Source organism: Ylistrum balloti, unplaced genomic scaffold, assembly GCF_031769215.1.
Source record: "Ylistrum balloti isolate Yb309-2 unplaced genomic scaffold, AGI_CSIRO_Ybal_v1 Utg369740, whole genome shotgun sequence".
Classification (NCBI taxonomy): Eukaryota; Metazoa; Mollusca; class Bivalvia; order Pectinida; family Pectinidae; genus Ylistrum; species Ylistrum balloti.
The window spans coordinates 964,670-982,796 of NW_026781950.1; the positions used below are offsets into that span (position 1 = coordinate 964,670).

The 18,127-nt window shown below is 34.8% G+C and overlaps 1 protein-coding gene across 1 annotated transcript; it reads left to right on the plus strand.

The window, feature by feature from the left end:
- The first annotated feature begins 2,417 nt into the window (after positions 1-2,417).
- LOC132543125 (treslin-like) lies at positions 2,418-17,745 on the plus strand. Its single transcript, XM_060206587.1, has 17 exons — positions 2,418-2,424; positions 2,842-2,890; positions 3,327-3,624; positions 4,628-4,859; positions 5,352-5,463; positions 7,618-7,730; positions 8,855-9,067; positions 9,394-9,545; positions 10,199-10,308; positions 10,508-10,604; positions 11,794-11,876; positions 12,346-12,588; positions 12,711-12,795; positions 13,239-13,293; positions 14,022-14,159; positions 14,513-14,680; positions 15,376-17,745. The coding sequence occupies exons 2-17, from the start codon at positions 2,874-2,876 to the stop codon at positions 17,619-17,621; spliced, it is 4,362 nt and encodes a 1,453-aa protein (XP_060062570.1). The 5' UTR covers positions 2,418-2,424; positions 2,842-2,873; the 3' UTR covers positions 17,622-17,745.
- The last annotated feature ends 382 nt before the right edge of the window (positions 17,746-18,127 follow it).

An 18,127-nucleotide genomic window follows, 5' to 3' on the forward strand; every position in this document is an offset into this window, starting at 1 on the left:
GCGTTAGGGGTTTGGGCGTTTTGTACAACGACGCAAGTGGGGTACGTTCACACTCTCAAAGACGATGGAAAATAAATGATACGTTCTTATTCAGGATTATATCCTTTTTAATTATCTCGTATCGTGTTCAACAAAAAACTTCAGACATGTCACCTGTCTCATAGATAAAAACGCCTTATCGATGAAACGATAAAAATCTAGACGGGGAGGTGCAGCAGCTCCATGATTAATAAATTTCTTAACTTTCATATATCAGGCAATTTTAAAACAATGTCAAATACATATGTATATGTACAAAGGTTATATTTTCACATGGGACATGTAGCGATCATTTACGAGATAAATGAGTTAAAAGCACTCTAATACACCAGAAACATCGAACACAGCTAATTTCATAAGGCATATGCCACTCTTGTTTTTTTTTATGATTTATACGATGCGAAAATAAAAACATAAAAAAATGAAATAGTATCTTTCGCTTTGTCATTTTGAGGAATATGACTGCGCCTTTTGATATTCGTTTTTGACATCCGCTCCGAAACTGTCCAGAGACACTTGTATATGTCGAAGTGTAAGCATAATGATAAAAAAGACCTAAAGTATTAGTCTGAAATCTAACACCCCAGGGATGATTGCTCTTGTGAACAGTTTGAAAGAAGTTGACGAGAATGTTAACTATTTCTATATCCGATGATTTTATGTAATCAAATTAATTTCTTGAATGCCGCAAACAGTCATTTAAAGGGAACCCCATCTACCGTTTACCACACCGATATATTAAAAGAAAACAAATGATCGGTACTCCAACGACATTTATAGGCTATCAATTCTTTAAATGCTTGTGCCAGCATAAACAATCTTTTTTATATTATATCTATAAATGTCTTATTCACATATCTATCTTTTTCGCTGGCGTCTCTTCGTGGATTGCCTTGATACTCCGTAAATTAATTCTTGCTTTCTAAAATTTACAATCGCCTCAAGCTGCAATGTGGGTAAAAACTTCAAAATATGGCGGCCAGCGGGCTGCAATGAAATCTTCGGGAACCGGTTGTTTACTTATACTTGATTATATGTCAAAGACACTTCTGGAAAATGTCTGATGCGAAAACACACACTCAACTTGTTTTTCTTGTAGATGTGAACAAGAACAACTACAGTTGTTATTCTGATGATCCGAATAGTTCACAAAAATATGTAAACACGATTTGCCTGTCAGCTCTTCGATTGCTAGTTTATTTCGCATCCGAAACGGAAGGATTACTTTCGAATAAATCGTCGAAATCCAAAATCAAGCAGAATTCTTTGAAGTGGGGATTCAAATTTTTCAATTCGGGTCATCACTATAGTAGAGTAGGTGGACACATTTTGCGAGATTTCAAACTAAGATACTTTGAAGAATTTGAAAATGAAGTTGAAAGAAAATTTGAAGAGATATTTAATGAACAAAAATCTGAGAAGACACATATTGCCAGTGATTGTCTGCGAAAGGCTTTGATGGAAATCATCTATGATTTTCAATGGGAGAAACCTGATATAACTTCACCAATTAAACAACGACGGACGTCGCTGGTAAACCGTGATGTGACGCACAATAATAATTTGGTTTTCATTTTCTCAAAAGTTCCAGAAAACCCAATTGCTTTGCGGAAATTTGCAGGAAAGAAAGTTATTGATGCAGATGTTTGTTTAGATTTATTTATGCCCAAGAGTCTCTATAGGGAATTCCATGGCTTGTATCAGCTTCAGCTCTTCTGGGTCGATTGTTATGATATTTTGGTGAGTTTAAATGTTTATGAGATGCCAGTATGTGTCATTAAAAAGTTCTTAAGTCTTCAAAACATCACACATGCATTGGTTTTTTACTATTGACTTCTATGTACCTGAGTCTATGATTTTACTAGTTGGAAATTTGAGACTATACAAATAAATGACTTTGATTATTATGATATTTTGATTTATATACATACAATGGCATATATCTTAATGTTTGTGAATGTATATACTTCATATTTCAACAGACAAGACCTGGCATAGATCCTGAGAGTCTAAAACTACTCGAAAAAACTCTCAACAAGATTGGAGGCCATTTAATACCGGCAGAAATATTAGTCCAACTATGTGAGAAATATGTGACAAATATTTCTAGTTTTTTTCCTGTGACCAAATCTGATGAGCAATCAAAAATAATCCAAGGCCAACAAGACATATCGTCGAAACAGGAAGACTGTGTCAATGTATTGAGAACTAATCAAGAGTTATGCAAGTCAGGAGTTGCAAAAACATCACATATATTTCGTCCTGTTTTACCTTTCATTCCAATCGTTTGTGATCTGCTGAATTACTGTCAAAATGCCAGATGTCTGAGAACTAACGCAGGAGTTGAAGAATCATCGTGTTTGGTCTCTCTCCTAGCACAAAATGGTATATAGTTACATAAAAATCTGTTTTATTTGTAATGTAGAGCACATACCCATGTCAAAATTTCCTCGATTGGTATATATTGAATCACTGCATTACATGCAATAGTTGAAATAGCTTACACCCAATATCATGTAATATTTTAACTTTTTCTCTAGAATTAATAGATTTGCTTAAGAGCAAGGGAAAATTATCAAAGGATTGTTTTGATTCATTTACCAGTATATGCAATTATTTATCTTTGAAAAATGTTTGCAAAGACATTTAAATGACTTTATTTCTCTGTACACACACCTGCACACTTTTGTTGTATTTAATTATCTGTACATGTTTTATGTCTCAAACAGTAATGATATCCTGATTTTGTATGTATTTTCACATTGAAAAATATTTAAGAATGTATTAAACTTTGTGTTTCAGGAAAAGCCTTTTGCGAGTTGGAGGTTGTCCCCATGTACAAGAATAAAAGGTAACAATGATTATACAAATCAAATGAGAATTGAAGAAATTTCAATCTTTCAGACATTTTTATTTCAAAGCCAAACAGAATTGATTTTCAACAGCATTTCCTTTATAAAAAATTGATATTCATGGTTCTAAAGATAAAGGTAACTTTTCCAAGGGAAATAACTCAAACACAATACACATATGCAAGGTATATGTGAAATGGTTTTAGAAAAGTAACATGCAATTCTAAATAAATTTTACCATTTATTTCATAGACTTTTTCTTAATTTTTTTTTTAACTCTTAACATTGTTGTATATCTTTTTACAGTCAATAAATACCATTATAAAAAGCACTGATTGAGTAATGACCATTAAACTTGATATATCTACATATCATGTTTTTTGTGACATTATCATATTATAGTATTTATTCAATGTTTTTATCAATTCAACACAGGACTGACATTCAACAAAATGCAGGTGTCCAGGCCTCTGTTGATGGGAACACAAGGGAGGTGGATTTTGGAGGTTACAACATTCTGTCTCTGGAAGAAGATGTTGTCAGGAAACCCTTGCTCGCAAAGGGTGGGATAAAATCCCTGCGTGTGTGTGCCGTTTTCCTGACCCAAACATGGTTGCAACAGAAGTGGATGGGACAAGAAGAGTGTGTGTGTACAGCAACAGGACGTAACAGGACTCGCTCTGTCATGTTTGAAGGATTACTTACAAAACTTCATAAAGAAAAAAGTTGTCTGGTAGGTTTTTTTAAGAGAATTTAAAGATCATATAATAGGGTGCAATAATATATATCTTGGGTTTTTTTTTAACACTTAATTGTGTATCTTATAAATTTGTTTTGTTTAATTTCCCTGTATGTGGTACTCTAAAAGAACTTAAATATTCATTTAATTTTATCAAACACTTAAGATATGGACTTATATTTTTTAAACCTTCTGCAGAGATGTGATCAACTGTGCAGTCATACCCAGAATGTAATAAAAATTATTCTAAGAGCTTTTGATAGTGTTTACTTTTTAAGTGTATGACATCATTTATAATGAAATTTAACTTTTTGTGTATATCTGTATTGAGATATGTATCAAAGCTTAAAACACAATATGTGTCATATCATGTTATGGTTAGTATATTTGTTGTGCAACTTTATAAAATCAATGGATTCAGCTGTAAATTACATGATAATGTTATATTCATGTTTAAAAAATGCAACCCATTAAAAAAAATCATATGAACAATATAACATTCTGTTCAAGACTGATTTCTCAACTTCATAAAGATTGAAAAATTTTCTAACAACTTGAGAAAATCTGAAATACAAAAAATAATGATATATTTTGTGTTGATTACCATAAATGAGCTGTTTCAAAGTGAAATTTGCGAAAAATTTGTTTGGCTGTAACAGTCTCATGATGACAGCGAACCTTTTTCTAGTATGTTTTTCCATTGCTATAAAATCACAGATGATTGAAACAGAATTCATGGACCTGTTGTCATTGATGGAACACAAATTTCTGAAAGCATGGAGATGTGAGCATTTTTGGTTCTATGCTATAATAAGGAGGATTACATGAGCATATCACAACCTCCCAAAAACACACAAAACACCTGCACTGACATTGCATACATAGGAAGGTCATCCTTTAACGACCCTAGCTTATGATGGAATATTCAACGATATAAAACCAGAACCAAACCATATTTTTTTTCTCTTTTAATTTTATACAATTGTTGGCATTGCAGATTTTGGAGGTCAAAGGTCATGCATCCTTAGTAATTCTGAAGCCCCTGACAACGGTGTCTGCATCATTATCACTCCTAAGTGTGGGACATACACTAGCTCTGGAAAAGTCCCTGTATCAGGACAGGAGAGGTATCTTGGACATAGAACTTGAATCTCTTCAGAAAAAGAAGGGACCATCTTGGTCAGAGCTTGTTACCAGACTGACAGAAAAACAGCAAGTAACAAAGTCAAGTAAGTTTAATGCTGTGTCAAGAAACATAAATTGCAGTCCAAGCATCTGGAATTTCCTGTCAATGAAATGATAAACAGATAACCAATCTATGATCATGACTGAGGTCTCAAGTGAGAGAAAAAACAATAAACTGTGACTGTGACAAGGTTTTGATATCACAATTACTGAGTACACATGTATGAGAACAAACAATGTCTTGCTGCCTTCGACAAAGGGGCTGTAAGTGAGCTTTGGAGGGCTGGCAGTGGGCTCCAGAGAATATGTCTTTAAGATTTCCAAAATGTATATTCTTATTTTGAATTATTTTGTTACTGTTCAGATAAATTCAGAGATAAAGCAATCTGACTGACTTTTCAAAATGACATGGGTCAACCCAACATCACAATCTCGTGGGAAAAAGAGTGTTGTATTGAATACCCTTGTACAGTCATATGAATAATCAGACAATACTTCAGCATTATTCATATGTAATGACAAATTATATTTTACAGGAAGAGAGGCAAACCAAGTTGAAGCATGCTTTGACCCAACAGTGATAGGGAAAGCCTATCTTCCTGGATGTCATCAGTCATTTGGTCGTTTGCTTGACAAACTCAACCAGAGGTATCTATCTCCAACATTTTAAGCACCAAGTATTTGAAAAGATACATTTTCTGGAAATTTGAATTTTCAGCTATTAAGATATTCAAATGTGCTGATCTAGTACTTAATGAAGCTCTAGAGCAGTGCTCCTGTCTTGTAAATCTATTAGAATGTTATGCTATTGGCTTAGGACACTCAGCAGTATAACAACTAACCAAAACCTTGATTCATGAGGAGAAAGTGACCACCATATGCAGTGGTAACCACTTATATCAGATATTATGACATCCCTCTTTTTATAGTACTTTTTCTATGCACTGAATTTTCCCTAAATAAATTAAGTGAAGAAATACCTTTATTATGATATAAATAGTCCAACATGAGATATCAATTACTCTAATATCTTTTTAGTCAAGATCAAAATCTCAGATAAATCTTGGGTAAAGTAAGTGTCCCAGTATGACACTAGTTACTGCTCGAAGTTACTCCGCACACCTGTCCAAGTATACAGCGAACACAAAGCGTACCCAGTTATCGTTAGGAGCAGTAAACAATAGAGCCTGCTGTATCTGTGCAAACAGCCTGACAAAAGACGTGTTGTACAGTGAAAAATCTTGTCTTTCAGACATAATCTCATGAAATTATTATCATGTGACCAAACCACATTTTTGTCTATTTCATCCACTGTTTTTTTTTTTCAGTGAAATTGTATGTTTGTCAAATTATACATATATTATTCATGTTATTTTTAAAAAGGTGCTATCTTTTATAGTATTTTCTGTTCTGTTGGTTCTGCCATACTTGATTAAAACTTGAATCATTCATTCTTGTTAAACAATATGAATCTACCTCGACTTCAGCATCTATCAGCAACAAAAAAACCCAAGCAAAATGGAAAGTGAAAATTGATTTATGTAAGGTCTAAGTTATAGTATTGACAACAGGTTTAAATGTTTCACATGACGTTTTGACTGACATTTACATACAACATTTTACATGTAGTTTTCTTTTTAGGTCATCTGACCCAAATGGTCAAGATGATTTATTGCTATTGTGCATCGTCCATCGGCATTCACCGTTTTCCATTCTTAAAATTTTACTTCAAAACACAACTCCTGCTTAACACCTAGGTGGATTTCAACTGAATTTGGTCTGAAATATCAATGGAGGTGGAAGATCATTTCTTAAATTCAGAAATGTTATTCGACCCCTAGGGACATGGGATGGGATGTTTATTTCTGGTATCAAGTCAAATCGCCCCCCCCCCCCCCCAAGACAAGTCGCCCTTTATTATCTCAAGACAGGTCACCCCCTACATCAAGACAGGTCGCCCCCTACATCAAGACAAGTGCCTCATTCAGAGATCAGAAGAAAAATAATGAATAAAAATATAATTATTTTGTTGTTTGATGCTATTTTATTTATTCCAATTATAAGAATTATGTACACATATACCACATACATACACATTTACACACACCTTTACATGCACATTATCATTATATCACATAAATAACATCAATCATAAATCCAGATATTCAATCATCATATATACACACTTTTACATGCACCTTTATTTTATCATTATATCACATAAATCACATCAATCATTAATCAGATATTCATCAAACATATACATGAAGTTGGTTTAATTTAAGCACTAATAATGATAAATATTTTAGAATGATCAGTGTTGTTACAAGAAGGCGAGAGAAGGTGTTGTTATAAGAAGAACAGAGTCATCGCCTAGGTCAGGAAATGTTTTCTCAAGTAGAGCCATTTGATATACCGGTATTAAATATGTTATTTATAACAACAATATATTTAATACATCTGTGACGCATAACACCTCATTATATTTTTGGGTGGCGTGTTGTCTTGATATGGGGGCGACTTGACTTGCATACTGATTTCCCACTGGAAATAACTTGATAAGAATTATCAGTATAGGATGACAGTTTTGATGATATGCAAGTATTTCCACTGGCTTACTATCATCATTGTCACAATTTCTTTTTCATGATGCTTGAAAGCTTATCTTTTAACCTTTATGATCTATATTGCTTATCACAGGTGACTTTCAAGGCCACTAGGCCTTTTGTTGTACAATAGAAGTTTCATTTGTGATGAATTATCTTTAACATTACATATAACACTGACTTTTCTTTTAACAAGGATATCTCAGATGGATTTCCTAAGTCAAGATGAGAAGAAAACACTTGGAGAGCTTCAGAGACTGTATAGATATGAAAATCAGCCTCCACATACACGAAGCCATTGTCAACGAGGTAGGTGTGAAAACTAGCCTTCACATAAACATAAACAGGCAACGAGGTAGGTGTGAAAGCCAGCCTCCACATACACGAAGCCATTGTAACGAGGTAGGTGTGAAAACCAGCCTCCACATACACGAAGCCATTGTCAACGAGGTAGGTGTGAAAACCAGCCTCCACATACACGAAGCCATTGTCAACGAGGTAGGTGTGAAAACTAGCCTTCACATAAACAGTCAACGAGGTAGGTGTGAAAACCAGCCTTCACATAAACACAGTCACCGAGGTAGGTGTGGAAACCAGCTTTCACATAAACACAAACAGTCAACGAGGTAGGTGTGAAACCCAGCCTTCACATAAACACAAACAGTCAACGAGGTAGGTATGGAAACCAGCTTTCACATAAACACAAACGGTCAGTCAGGTTGGTGTGAAACCCAGCCTTCACATAAACAGGAACCAAGGTCAGGCATTCAGACTTCAGAGGTTGGAATGGTAATACATTTTCAAAATCAATCGTGAAGGAGAAGAAACTATGACAGAGAACTTTATACTTGGAAGTTTTTTGCCAAGGAATGCAAAAACTAAAGGCAGGCCAATGTTTTGTTGCCTCAAATGGCAGTCATTAATATTTATATATAAAACAGTACTGATGGTAAGTTTCCTTTGGGTTATATATGTAGTTATTTGTCACAATTTGCCATTGATATATGTTTGGTCATTATATGTTATGAATTGATTGCCCTTGTCTCAGGAAAATATGAAGGTTTATTAAACCGAAAGCATCATATTCCTGAGTAATTTTAGGAAAATTTATGACATCTGAAGATAAATTAAGATTATTGATTGTTTATTATGCCAAAGCAACAAACACACATTTTGAGTCAACAAAATTTATAATATTCCTTAGTAAACAATAATATGATTCTGTTAACAATTCATTAATATTCATGAGGAGGCTCACCATATCCAGTTACTCTTATGGTTAAAAACAGTTTAAATTTTGGATCTTTTCTCTGTTTCCTTCAGAAGTCCCCGCAAGATTTTGTAAACAAACAGCACAATAATTCCAACAGGACAAATCGGTGACACATGTACAAAGATGGATTTTTTTAAAGTACCACTGTCTAATTGCTTAGGTTTACCAAGTCAGGAGTTAACCAAAGACAAACCGAGCATAGCCCAGGAAGAGGGAAAGAAAGGTCAAGGGTCATTGGCCTCCCGAGGAGAGATGATGGTGACACGAAGCCGACAAGCTGTCAATCAGAAGGGAAAGGATGAAAAGGACAGTACTTCAGGAGACAGTCGATCCAAAGATAAACCCACGTCTGACCAGTTACTTAGTAAAGCAGGTGACTAGACATGGATGTTCATAACAATAATAACATTCAAGCTTCACAGTACACTTGGTCAGAGTTGTAGCTGTTGTTTTGATAACCATTATTCCATTTCTATGTCTGTTGATACTTTTGTTTCTAGAATAATAAAATTTCTGAACTTTACATAGATAATGATAAACCATTATATTGAAATTTGATTACTGGACCAAATATTATTGTGTAGGTACAATTATATGAGTAACTTTTTACATCATGGATATTTCATTTCTGCTTGTTCTTTGTGCTTTGAAAATAAATGAAAATTGTCACTGATGTGTTACTTTTTATGTTTGTTACAGATTTTGCTGATGAGGAAGAGCTAATGACATACCTACAGGATGTATATACTAGTGCCTTGAATAGCAGCAGCCCCAGCCTCTCCGTCTGTAGTCAGACCATCATCACAGTGGCCTTACACTACCTCAAGGAGAGACAGACCTCCAACCCACAGGTACTGGTGTCAGTTATGTATTCTGTGTACAAAATCACACTGTTCCTTGCTTTAAAAGTGCCAAATGTGAATACTTGAATAAATACCACAGTCTGTGAATTTGCCTCATAAATTATGAAATAGAAATTTCCAATAAGTAATAACCAAACTTATACTAACACAAAGTTATGACATTACTCTCTTAATCATCAGAGATTCATAACCAATTGATTTTCTTCCACTTCAAAATCTGCTGCTATCAGTTAATATGTACTGATCTTCATTGTCAGACTCCCTGTTGATGTGGAATGTAAAAAAAAAGTCACTTTTAGTTAAAGATTAGGAAAAGTAGGTTTTTTATAGAGAAGTTTGTATTGATCAGTTTATACCTACTTTGATATTAGAGTCAAACAGTCTTTCCCTACATTGGACAGAAGGGTAATGTATATATTGAAATCTTTTTTTTCAAATAAGTTTTTGTCATGAGTTATCATATTGTAGGATAAAATACACTGATTAGGACCCATATTTATCCAGTAATAAGCCCATGTCTGACAATAAGCCCACTTACATAGTTGCAAAAAGTCCATCCAGAGTCTTATAGTATCTGTTGACCCTTTAGACTTATAATAGGTATAGTGACAAAATTAATAATTGAAATATTTCTGTTCCAGGACCGATGTATAAAGATGTTAGATCAGACTATAATTCTGCCATTAACTGGTCTTCGAGAGAAATACATAAGCAGCAGCACAGATGTGGAAAAGCAACTGAAAATCAGGGAGTATGTACACATTTTACGAGACTCAAAACTTCACTGTAGTTCTCTCTTACATTAATAGACCAGATCGAAGTGACATTTGTCAAGGTGTTCGTACTTGTATAGCAAGCATTTATTATCAGCTGGTTGTCTAAAACCAATTAAAAAATGAAAAAATAAATTAGTTTGCATAAGTAACATTGTAATGATGTGGAATTTGTAGGTACCAATTGCAGATATTGCTGCGACTGGAATGCGAATCAATGCTTGCAGCTGTGGACGTGTCCGAGGTATCCGAAACAGATGATCGAGTTGAACAGGTGACATAAAACATTTATTTCTTTTACTGTGATAGTCAAGATATCTCCAACTTATTTTGTTGGGTAAAGACAACAAAAAAATACATTTACAAGGTCAATTTGTTATGATTTTTATGGCTCTGAACCTTACAAGCTTTTCTGAATTTTGTATAAAATATGAAAAAGATCAAGTACCATCTCATTCTTTTGTTATTAACCATGGGCTAAATGATATATATTAATTCTAATAAATGTGCTCTTCCTTATAACACAGACATGCATACCCTCAACTTGTAATTCAAAAACAAAATATTCCTCAAGGCAAGCACATAATTTACACAGATTTTATTTATAAAAGAGATAATCCGAGCTCAAAAGTCAAGGGGCATGGACTGTCTGAGCTCCCTCTCTTTTAAAGAATTTCGTGTCCCTAGGGCATTTATTAAAATAGGTATGGTATTTATGGTCCCTGTCCCACAGTAAAAAAAAATGAAATAGAAGACTGTCTTGACATGACTTACAATATTCAAGATTGGGTTATTTATTACATAGAAACAGGAGTGACGTATCACATTTATTTGCACTGTGTTATGAATCCATTTTGGTTAAATGAACCATATGACTTATTGTGAATCGAAAAAATAATCACCTGTAGACAATGATTACAACGTTTTTCTATAGTTGAAATTATTGATACTTAACCTTTTGATGTAGATGTATTTATTGGTAAAGATTTGTAGAGGGTGCTGACAGCACAGTCTGTAGAGTAATGGACGTGCAAGCGTCATGTGAGCACTAGAATAGAAGTTCTTATAACACAACCAGTAGAAGATTAGAGTGTGACACTTTGATGACTTCACGGTCACCTCATCAGACAAATGATAAGTGTGGTGCCTACTAACACTGGTGTACATAGTGTATGAGATGGTAAGAAATCAGAAATATTATAATCCTCTGTCCACTAAAGTAAAATATAGTGTGATGCAGGTGAACGCCCCATATGTTTGATTTGTTCCCTTCCTAGAGCAAGGAACCAAGATCATAGATCACTATGTGTGGTCATAGTTATGCCCTTTGGCAAGACACTTTACTTCAGTGGCTTGGGATATGATGGGCCTCTCATACAATGTTCAGTGAGGTAGTCTGTAGCCTCAAAGTGACCATATCTGTTCGATAAGCCCAGCAAACGAATAAGTTTTTTTTCCCATAGGTTGTGACCCTATTGAGGACTCTAGGATTTGTAACAGATCCAACAGCTTTATCAGAGTTCATGTCTGGTACCATGGTGGATCTGTAAGTATACTAATTCTAATATTTTGTACTGTTACTGTCACCTGACATCACCAAAGGATGTATAGACGTTGAAAAATAGAAACAAAAAGGAGATGATATGATCTAATTGATTTTCTCCATCATTGACATCAAATAAGTTTCTTGCATTTTTTTCTACACTTGATAATAGAAATTGGTTGTATACTTCTTCTTGGCTTTGTTTTCTGTTTCTTCCAAAAAAAACTTGTTTCATTTATGATGAATTTGATTTGTTGATGAAAGCAATGGTACTTATTCAATATACTGAAGGGCAGTGACTCTCAAGCAAATTGTGTTAATATATATCTGGGATCTGTTTGATAGTCCTGTGCGAAACTCAGTTTCCTTCATACCTCATAAATATTTTGTTTTTTTCAAAATCTTTAAAATTACATTGCAATATTGTAAACCTGATTTTCAGTATTTAAAAATGTATGTCTTTTTTTATCAGTTATGTACATACCCTACCACACATACTGGGGAGGATTTATGATGAGCTGATGCAGCCACTCCCAAGTGTATTAGAGGCCATCTTGTCACCCAATCACAGTGCAGATCAGTCTGTGTTCAGTCACTCATTGCTGAAATCTGACAACCCTGGATCCAATCAGTCATCCCTCAATGACTCAAATTTATCACAGCCTCCATCCAACCAATCAGATGTCCTTTTGAATAGGCCAAAACGTAATGCCAGGTATGTGGTATTATCTACAACTATCTAGACTATTTTGGGAGGACTATATTGTAACTTTGAATATCAAGTTTGAGATGTCAACTGCAAAAAGAATTGTTTATGATACAGCTGTCTTGTTTCAGGCGTCATACTTTGGTCCACCATCCAAGTTTAGCAGAGGTTGGACCCAAGCGACAGATCATGGTCAGGAAAGTGGAAAAGAAAAAGGTAAAAAATTGATTAATTAGACAACTCTGATTATTGTAAGTCCAAACTTTTCTTCTGTGCTTTCCTTTTCACAAATTTCCCAGTAAAAGCTGAATTCTGAAAAACAGCCACCTCCAGTTACATAAGACATTGATGATAGGTACCAAATTCTTATGTAAATTTTTTGATGAATAATAGATAAGTGTTTAAAGTCATAAAAATCTTCAAATGTCATAATTTGATGATGCATGGTCACATAAAATTTCACAATAGCCATCTTTATTCAGTAATCGGCTCATCCATATGGATTTGGATGGAGCATGAATATCTGTTACATCAACCTGTGATATTAGCAAGTCCACCCTTCTGAGAGATTATGTTCTAAATCCTTGGTGTTAATGAAGAATAATTTCAGGACTAATAGTCAGAAGCTTATTCATGGTTTCATCATTGTATACTTGCAGGATAAAAGCCATAAAAAATCTCAGCATTCAAAGAAGAAAACCAAAGATCAAGGCAGTAAGTTTGCTTTCCTTCCATTTACATTCACTATATTCCATAGAAAGTGTCACAAAAATAATAACTCAAGAGATATGAGGCAATATTGAATTTACTTGAACATTCCAGTGAGAATTCAAAGTACTCAAATATTGCATGGGTACTCATACTGAGTTTATGTTATCAGTTTAGTTTGGCATGATGGAAAGTAAACCACATATGATTAAAATTTAAGTACTTTCAGATTTTAATTTGGTGATCCTAGATAATAGTATACAGATAAACTGAACTTTGGACTTCAATTTCTTCCATTGTATTATGTACAAAACAAGTTGTCCTTTCCTGTTTGAAATTCATATATACTATATTGTATAGTTTTTCAAAGACTGCTTTTGTACTTAAGTCTCACCAAAGAATTTTCAAAATAATTCAAACAAGTTAAAGGAGACATCATTATTGATATCTAAGTTGTCTTTGTGTAGGCTGAAGTATGAAATGTGTATGAAATTAAGTAAAGTCTCATTCTGTAGAACTTTTCTTGTTGTATCATGTATGTGTAATTAATGTAACACTTTCCCAGATTCTTGACTGAGCAGACAGACAGAGCCGATATCAACGGACCAGATTTATTCCATCATGTTGTCAATATGAAAAATTAGTATCATTGAATATTACAGAGTAGGATGTAATTGTAATGTTTTGAGATAGTCCCACATAATTGGAAATTATTTTGGTTTTTGTTTACACAGGTGGTGAAAAGGTTTGTCGTAATCTTTTCGAAAATAAGAAAACTAAATTGGAGCGTCGACAGTCAGTTGCTGTTATGGAAAATATAAGGTCGCGACATCATCACAATAAACGCCTCCCTAACCTCAAAAGTCCTAAGGGTGAGTGCATATTATATCAATAGTATCTCTCATGATGAAAATCTTCATTTACGTAAAAAATTTTGCATCAAAATGTGCAAGAGTATATATATATTTTTATTACCACATCATCATAAGACTTTGTCTACTACTTGACAATCGCTTCAACTTCACCTGTAAAGATGTCTGTTTATAAGAAATACTCCCACAGGCAAAAATACATGGGTTGTTTTTATCATTCAAGATTTGAATTAAAGATGAAAAAGCTGGTATAATGCATGTATTTGTGTAGCTAATTCACTTTAAACTTGTCTTGATTTTTGTAGAAATTTTGTCAAATTTCTTACACAGTTTACATTTCTTTCACCATTCAGCTCTGAAATCACCTTTCAAATCACCAACATTTCACAACAAGAAGGTTAGTGAAACACCTGCTCACAAGCAGAAATGCCAGGCAGTGTTTTCTCGAATTGAGAAGGAGAGACATCGTTCAAGGAGTGTTACTAGCATACAAGTAGTGGAGGAATCACCCATCAAGGCTTGTAAGTACATTGTCATGAAATTGTGTCCATTACATATGTGTCATGATGAAATCATTGTAAACTTAATTCATTAGGCATAATGAAATTTTAGCACATGATCACATTTTGGCATATTAACATATTGATTAATTTGCACATCAACAATAATTGTTATATAAACAACATACACAAACTGTAATTAGTGCAAAAATTTTTTAGCACTAAACTTTAAGCATGAAAAGCGCTAAAATGAAATTACCGCTAAAATTTGTTTTTTACAGTATTCTGTCTCTGAAAATATTGTGTAACTGTAGTTTGAATATCCAAAGTTCATGATGTTTAGTTTTCGGTGTATGTTTAAGGTAGGATGTTTGATCGGTCACTTCTGCTTGTTTAGAAAGAGTTTTATTGAATATAAAACATGTTTTCTGAGGACAAAAGCAGACTGTAACACCAAAACAATGTATGAAATAATATAGTCAGGAGGCAGTTAAAAATTGTGGTATTTTCTTTTCAGTTGAGAATAGATAACTTGAAAGCTGTAGTTTTAGTAATAGGCCTTGGAAAACTCTTTACAAGTCTTTATGAACCATGTTACACGAGTGCCTACCATTTAACTCATAGTCCCAGATGGCCTTGCAAGTCAGTAGTTGGTAGAAATATCATGCATTTCTTCAATAACTTTTAGATTCCTCATACTCATTTGTTTGTTTTAGGTCCTGAACAAAGAGACAGTCCATCGCAACGAAAGAGGGCTATGGCGATGCTTCGTCGTTCCTTTTACTCTGCCGGTCCCACAAAGAGATCTCGTAACTTGGTGAAATATTTCCAGCTAAATGACCGCATGGCAGGAAGACCTCCTGTTAATAGACTGAACTTGGGTGCTTCACTTCACGATTTATCAGCAGAGTTTAAATCACCTGATAAAAATTCTTCACTTATCTTTTCACAACTCATGGGAAGTCCAACACCTCCTAAATCAACTCCCAACAAAACAGTGATAACTCCAGCCAAGTATCTATTGGAGTCACCAAGCATGTATCAAGGATCAAAGTCACCTGCACGCTTCGATGGAACCCCAAGAAAACACATTGTTAATAAAAGATTGTTGGAATCACCCTCAATGAATACCCGTTCAAAGTCACCAGGATTTAGTCTGGGCCATCCAAAGGTTTTGTTTGGCGATGGCAGTTCATTTGATCCAGTTATTCGAGATCACACTTTTGGTACTTTAACAAAGACTCCTGTAAAAGAAATAAGTTTGGTTGCAGAGTCTCCAAGCCAGAATACACGATCTAAGAGTACAGCCACACCAAGATCTTCACGTGCAAAAATGTTTTTATTTAAGAGTCCAGAAAATAAAGGATCATCCATAAGGTCCATCTCCACTAACATATCTTCATCAAAATGTTTGAATTTATCCAAGTTTGAAAGTGGAGAGCTACTCAACAATAAAGATGAAGAAAATTTAGTTAGTTGTTCAACTAGTGGTGTTCTAAATTTATCGCAGCTTAAGGTTAATGGGGCAATTAGTGAAATCTGTATAAAAGATCCAGAAGCTCAGTCAAGTCCAAGACAAGAAGGCAGCAGTTGCCACACGAAGTCTCCAGTGGAGAAGACACCATCACCTAGAAAGACGGCAGGAGTGGCAAGAACTCCCGGGTCTTTAGACAAGAGGCCTAGAAGACAGAAACTCCAGAATCTTTTCCAGTCTCCAAAGTCAAGCAAAGTCATGCAGTCACCACCAACAAGTTCAGAATGGCAGAATTTGCGTCAATCACCTAGGTTATCTCGTCAAACAATTAATCTGTCCCAGTCACCAACATCTGCCCAGCATCAGGGACAGTCTCCAAGATCTCGTCTCGGTCAGAGGCGTTCTCTTTGTGATAGACTGTTGGCCTCACCTAGGTCTCTTCCATGCAATAAAAAATTGTGCAGTGTTCGTCCATCCCCTTGTAAGATATTGTCACAGAATGTGGATGAAGACGCCTCTGTAAGTGGAGATATAGACAGCGGTGTAGTGTCAGTGGCAATGAAGTCACAGGAGTTTGAGACTATGGATACTGATAATGAGTCAATATTTTCAGAATTGTCACAGGGATTCAATAATAAAACTTCGGCTCTTTCTGAAATTTCTTCTCCACTTACAAGAAAACGAAGTTTAAGATTTTCTCCAGACAGTAACCAAGTTTTCTCACCTAGCAAGAGGAGGCGAGTGCAACTACATACTCTGGATACAAATAAAAAATTGTCAACTTTGTCTTGTCTGCAATCTCGTATTTTAAGTGGACGTGTAGATTCCTTTGGCTCCAGTTCCAGTCAAACCAGTCAGGGTTTCATAACAGAAACCTGCCAGTCCCAGCAAAGTATTCCATCTTTTTCTCAGTCTAGTATTGACTCCAATGATTATTTTTCACTTTCCAATGATGAAGTGTTTCTTAGTCGTAAACCAAAAGTGATTGAGGAAACGCCACGTTCAGATTCTCCAGTGTTTGGTTCTGCTAAGAAGGGAAAATGTTCTCTTGTGTACAATACTAAATCTGTTATACCAGTTGTAGATGATCTCTCTTCAGAAAACCTTGTATTGCGGAATGGTACCATGATAAACTCTGTGAGTCCAAATACAATCAGAAATAGACATGTGTGTTCCACAAGTCCCCATGTGACAGGAAGTAGCACTTCCGGGAGTCCTTGTTTCACCAGAAGTGATCTCAGTAAGAGTCCATATGTGCTGAGGAAAAGTCAAACACCGTCTGGTAGTGCCTTGACAAAACTTTCACCATCAAATCGTAAATACTCACCAAATGTGTCAGCAAAAAGTCTGATGCATCTTATTAACTCACCACTGGTGACTTCACCGAACAGTGAGGAGCGAAGCCCTCATCTCAATCAGGACAGTCTTAACGTGAAACGCAAGAGACCACATGGCAAGTCAAAGCGATCACTTGACCTTCAACAATAGATCTGGTTTTACATGTGTTATACATCCTGTAATAAGCATTAGGAACAAAAACATGACTTCTACATTGAAGTATGAAGATTTGCTTATCATAGGGCAATTATAAGGCATGTGCTGGAATTTCTACTGTAACACGGTATGCTTATTACCAGGCATAGGTTTATTGCCAGGTAAACAGTATAGTTACACGAAGACAAACCTGCTGTAGTGATCACTTTTGTTATACAATAATTTCCTTATCAAATCATAATTATTTGATCTGCCAAAATGTGTTGATATTTATCTGTATGTCAATTATCTGTGAGGAGACACAATCACTATTAAAATACCACTCAGTGTGTGTGTGGGGATGTATAGGGGTATTGCTTCCTGAATTTATTGTTAGCATATATTTGCATGTACTCCATCGTAAATGTCTTTACAATAATAATTATTTAGAGACCAACTCTGTTTAAAGACCACCAATATATAAATAGATCAACTCCTTTTAAAGACTACCTCTATAAAAA

What these genes read in the sequence shown, in the direction of transcription:
- LOC132543125 (XM_060206587.1), top strand. An exon ending in CAGATGATCGAGTTGAACAG is followed by an intron (nt 10,605 to 11,793) that starts GTGACATAAAAC and finishes TTTTTCCCATAG; the next exon opens with GTTGTGACCCTATTGAGGAC. An exon ending in AGGCCAAAACGTAATGCCAG is followed by an intron (nt 12,589 to 12,710) that starts GTATGTGGTATT and finishes GTCTTGTTTCAG; the next exon opens with GCGTCATACTTTGGTCCACC.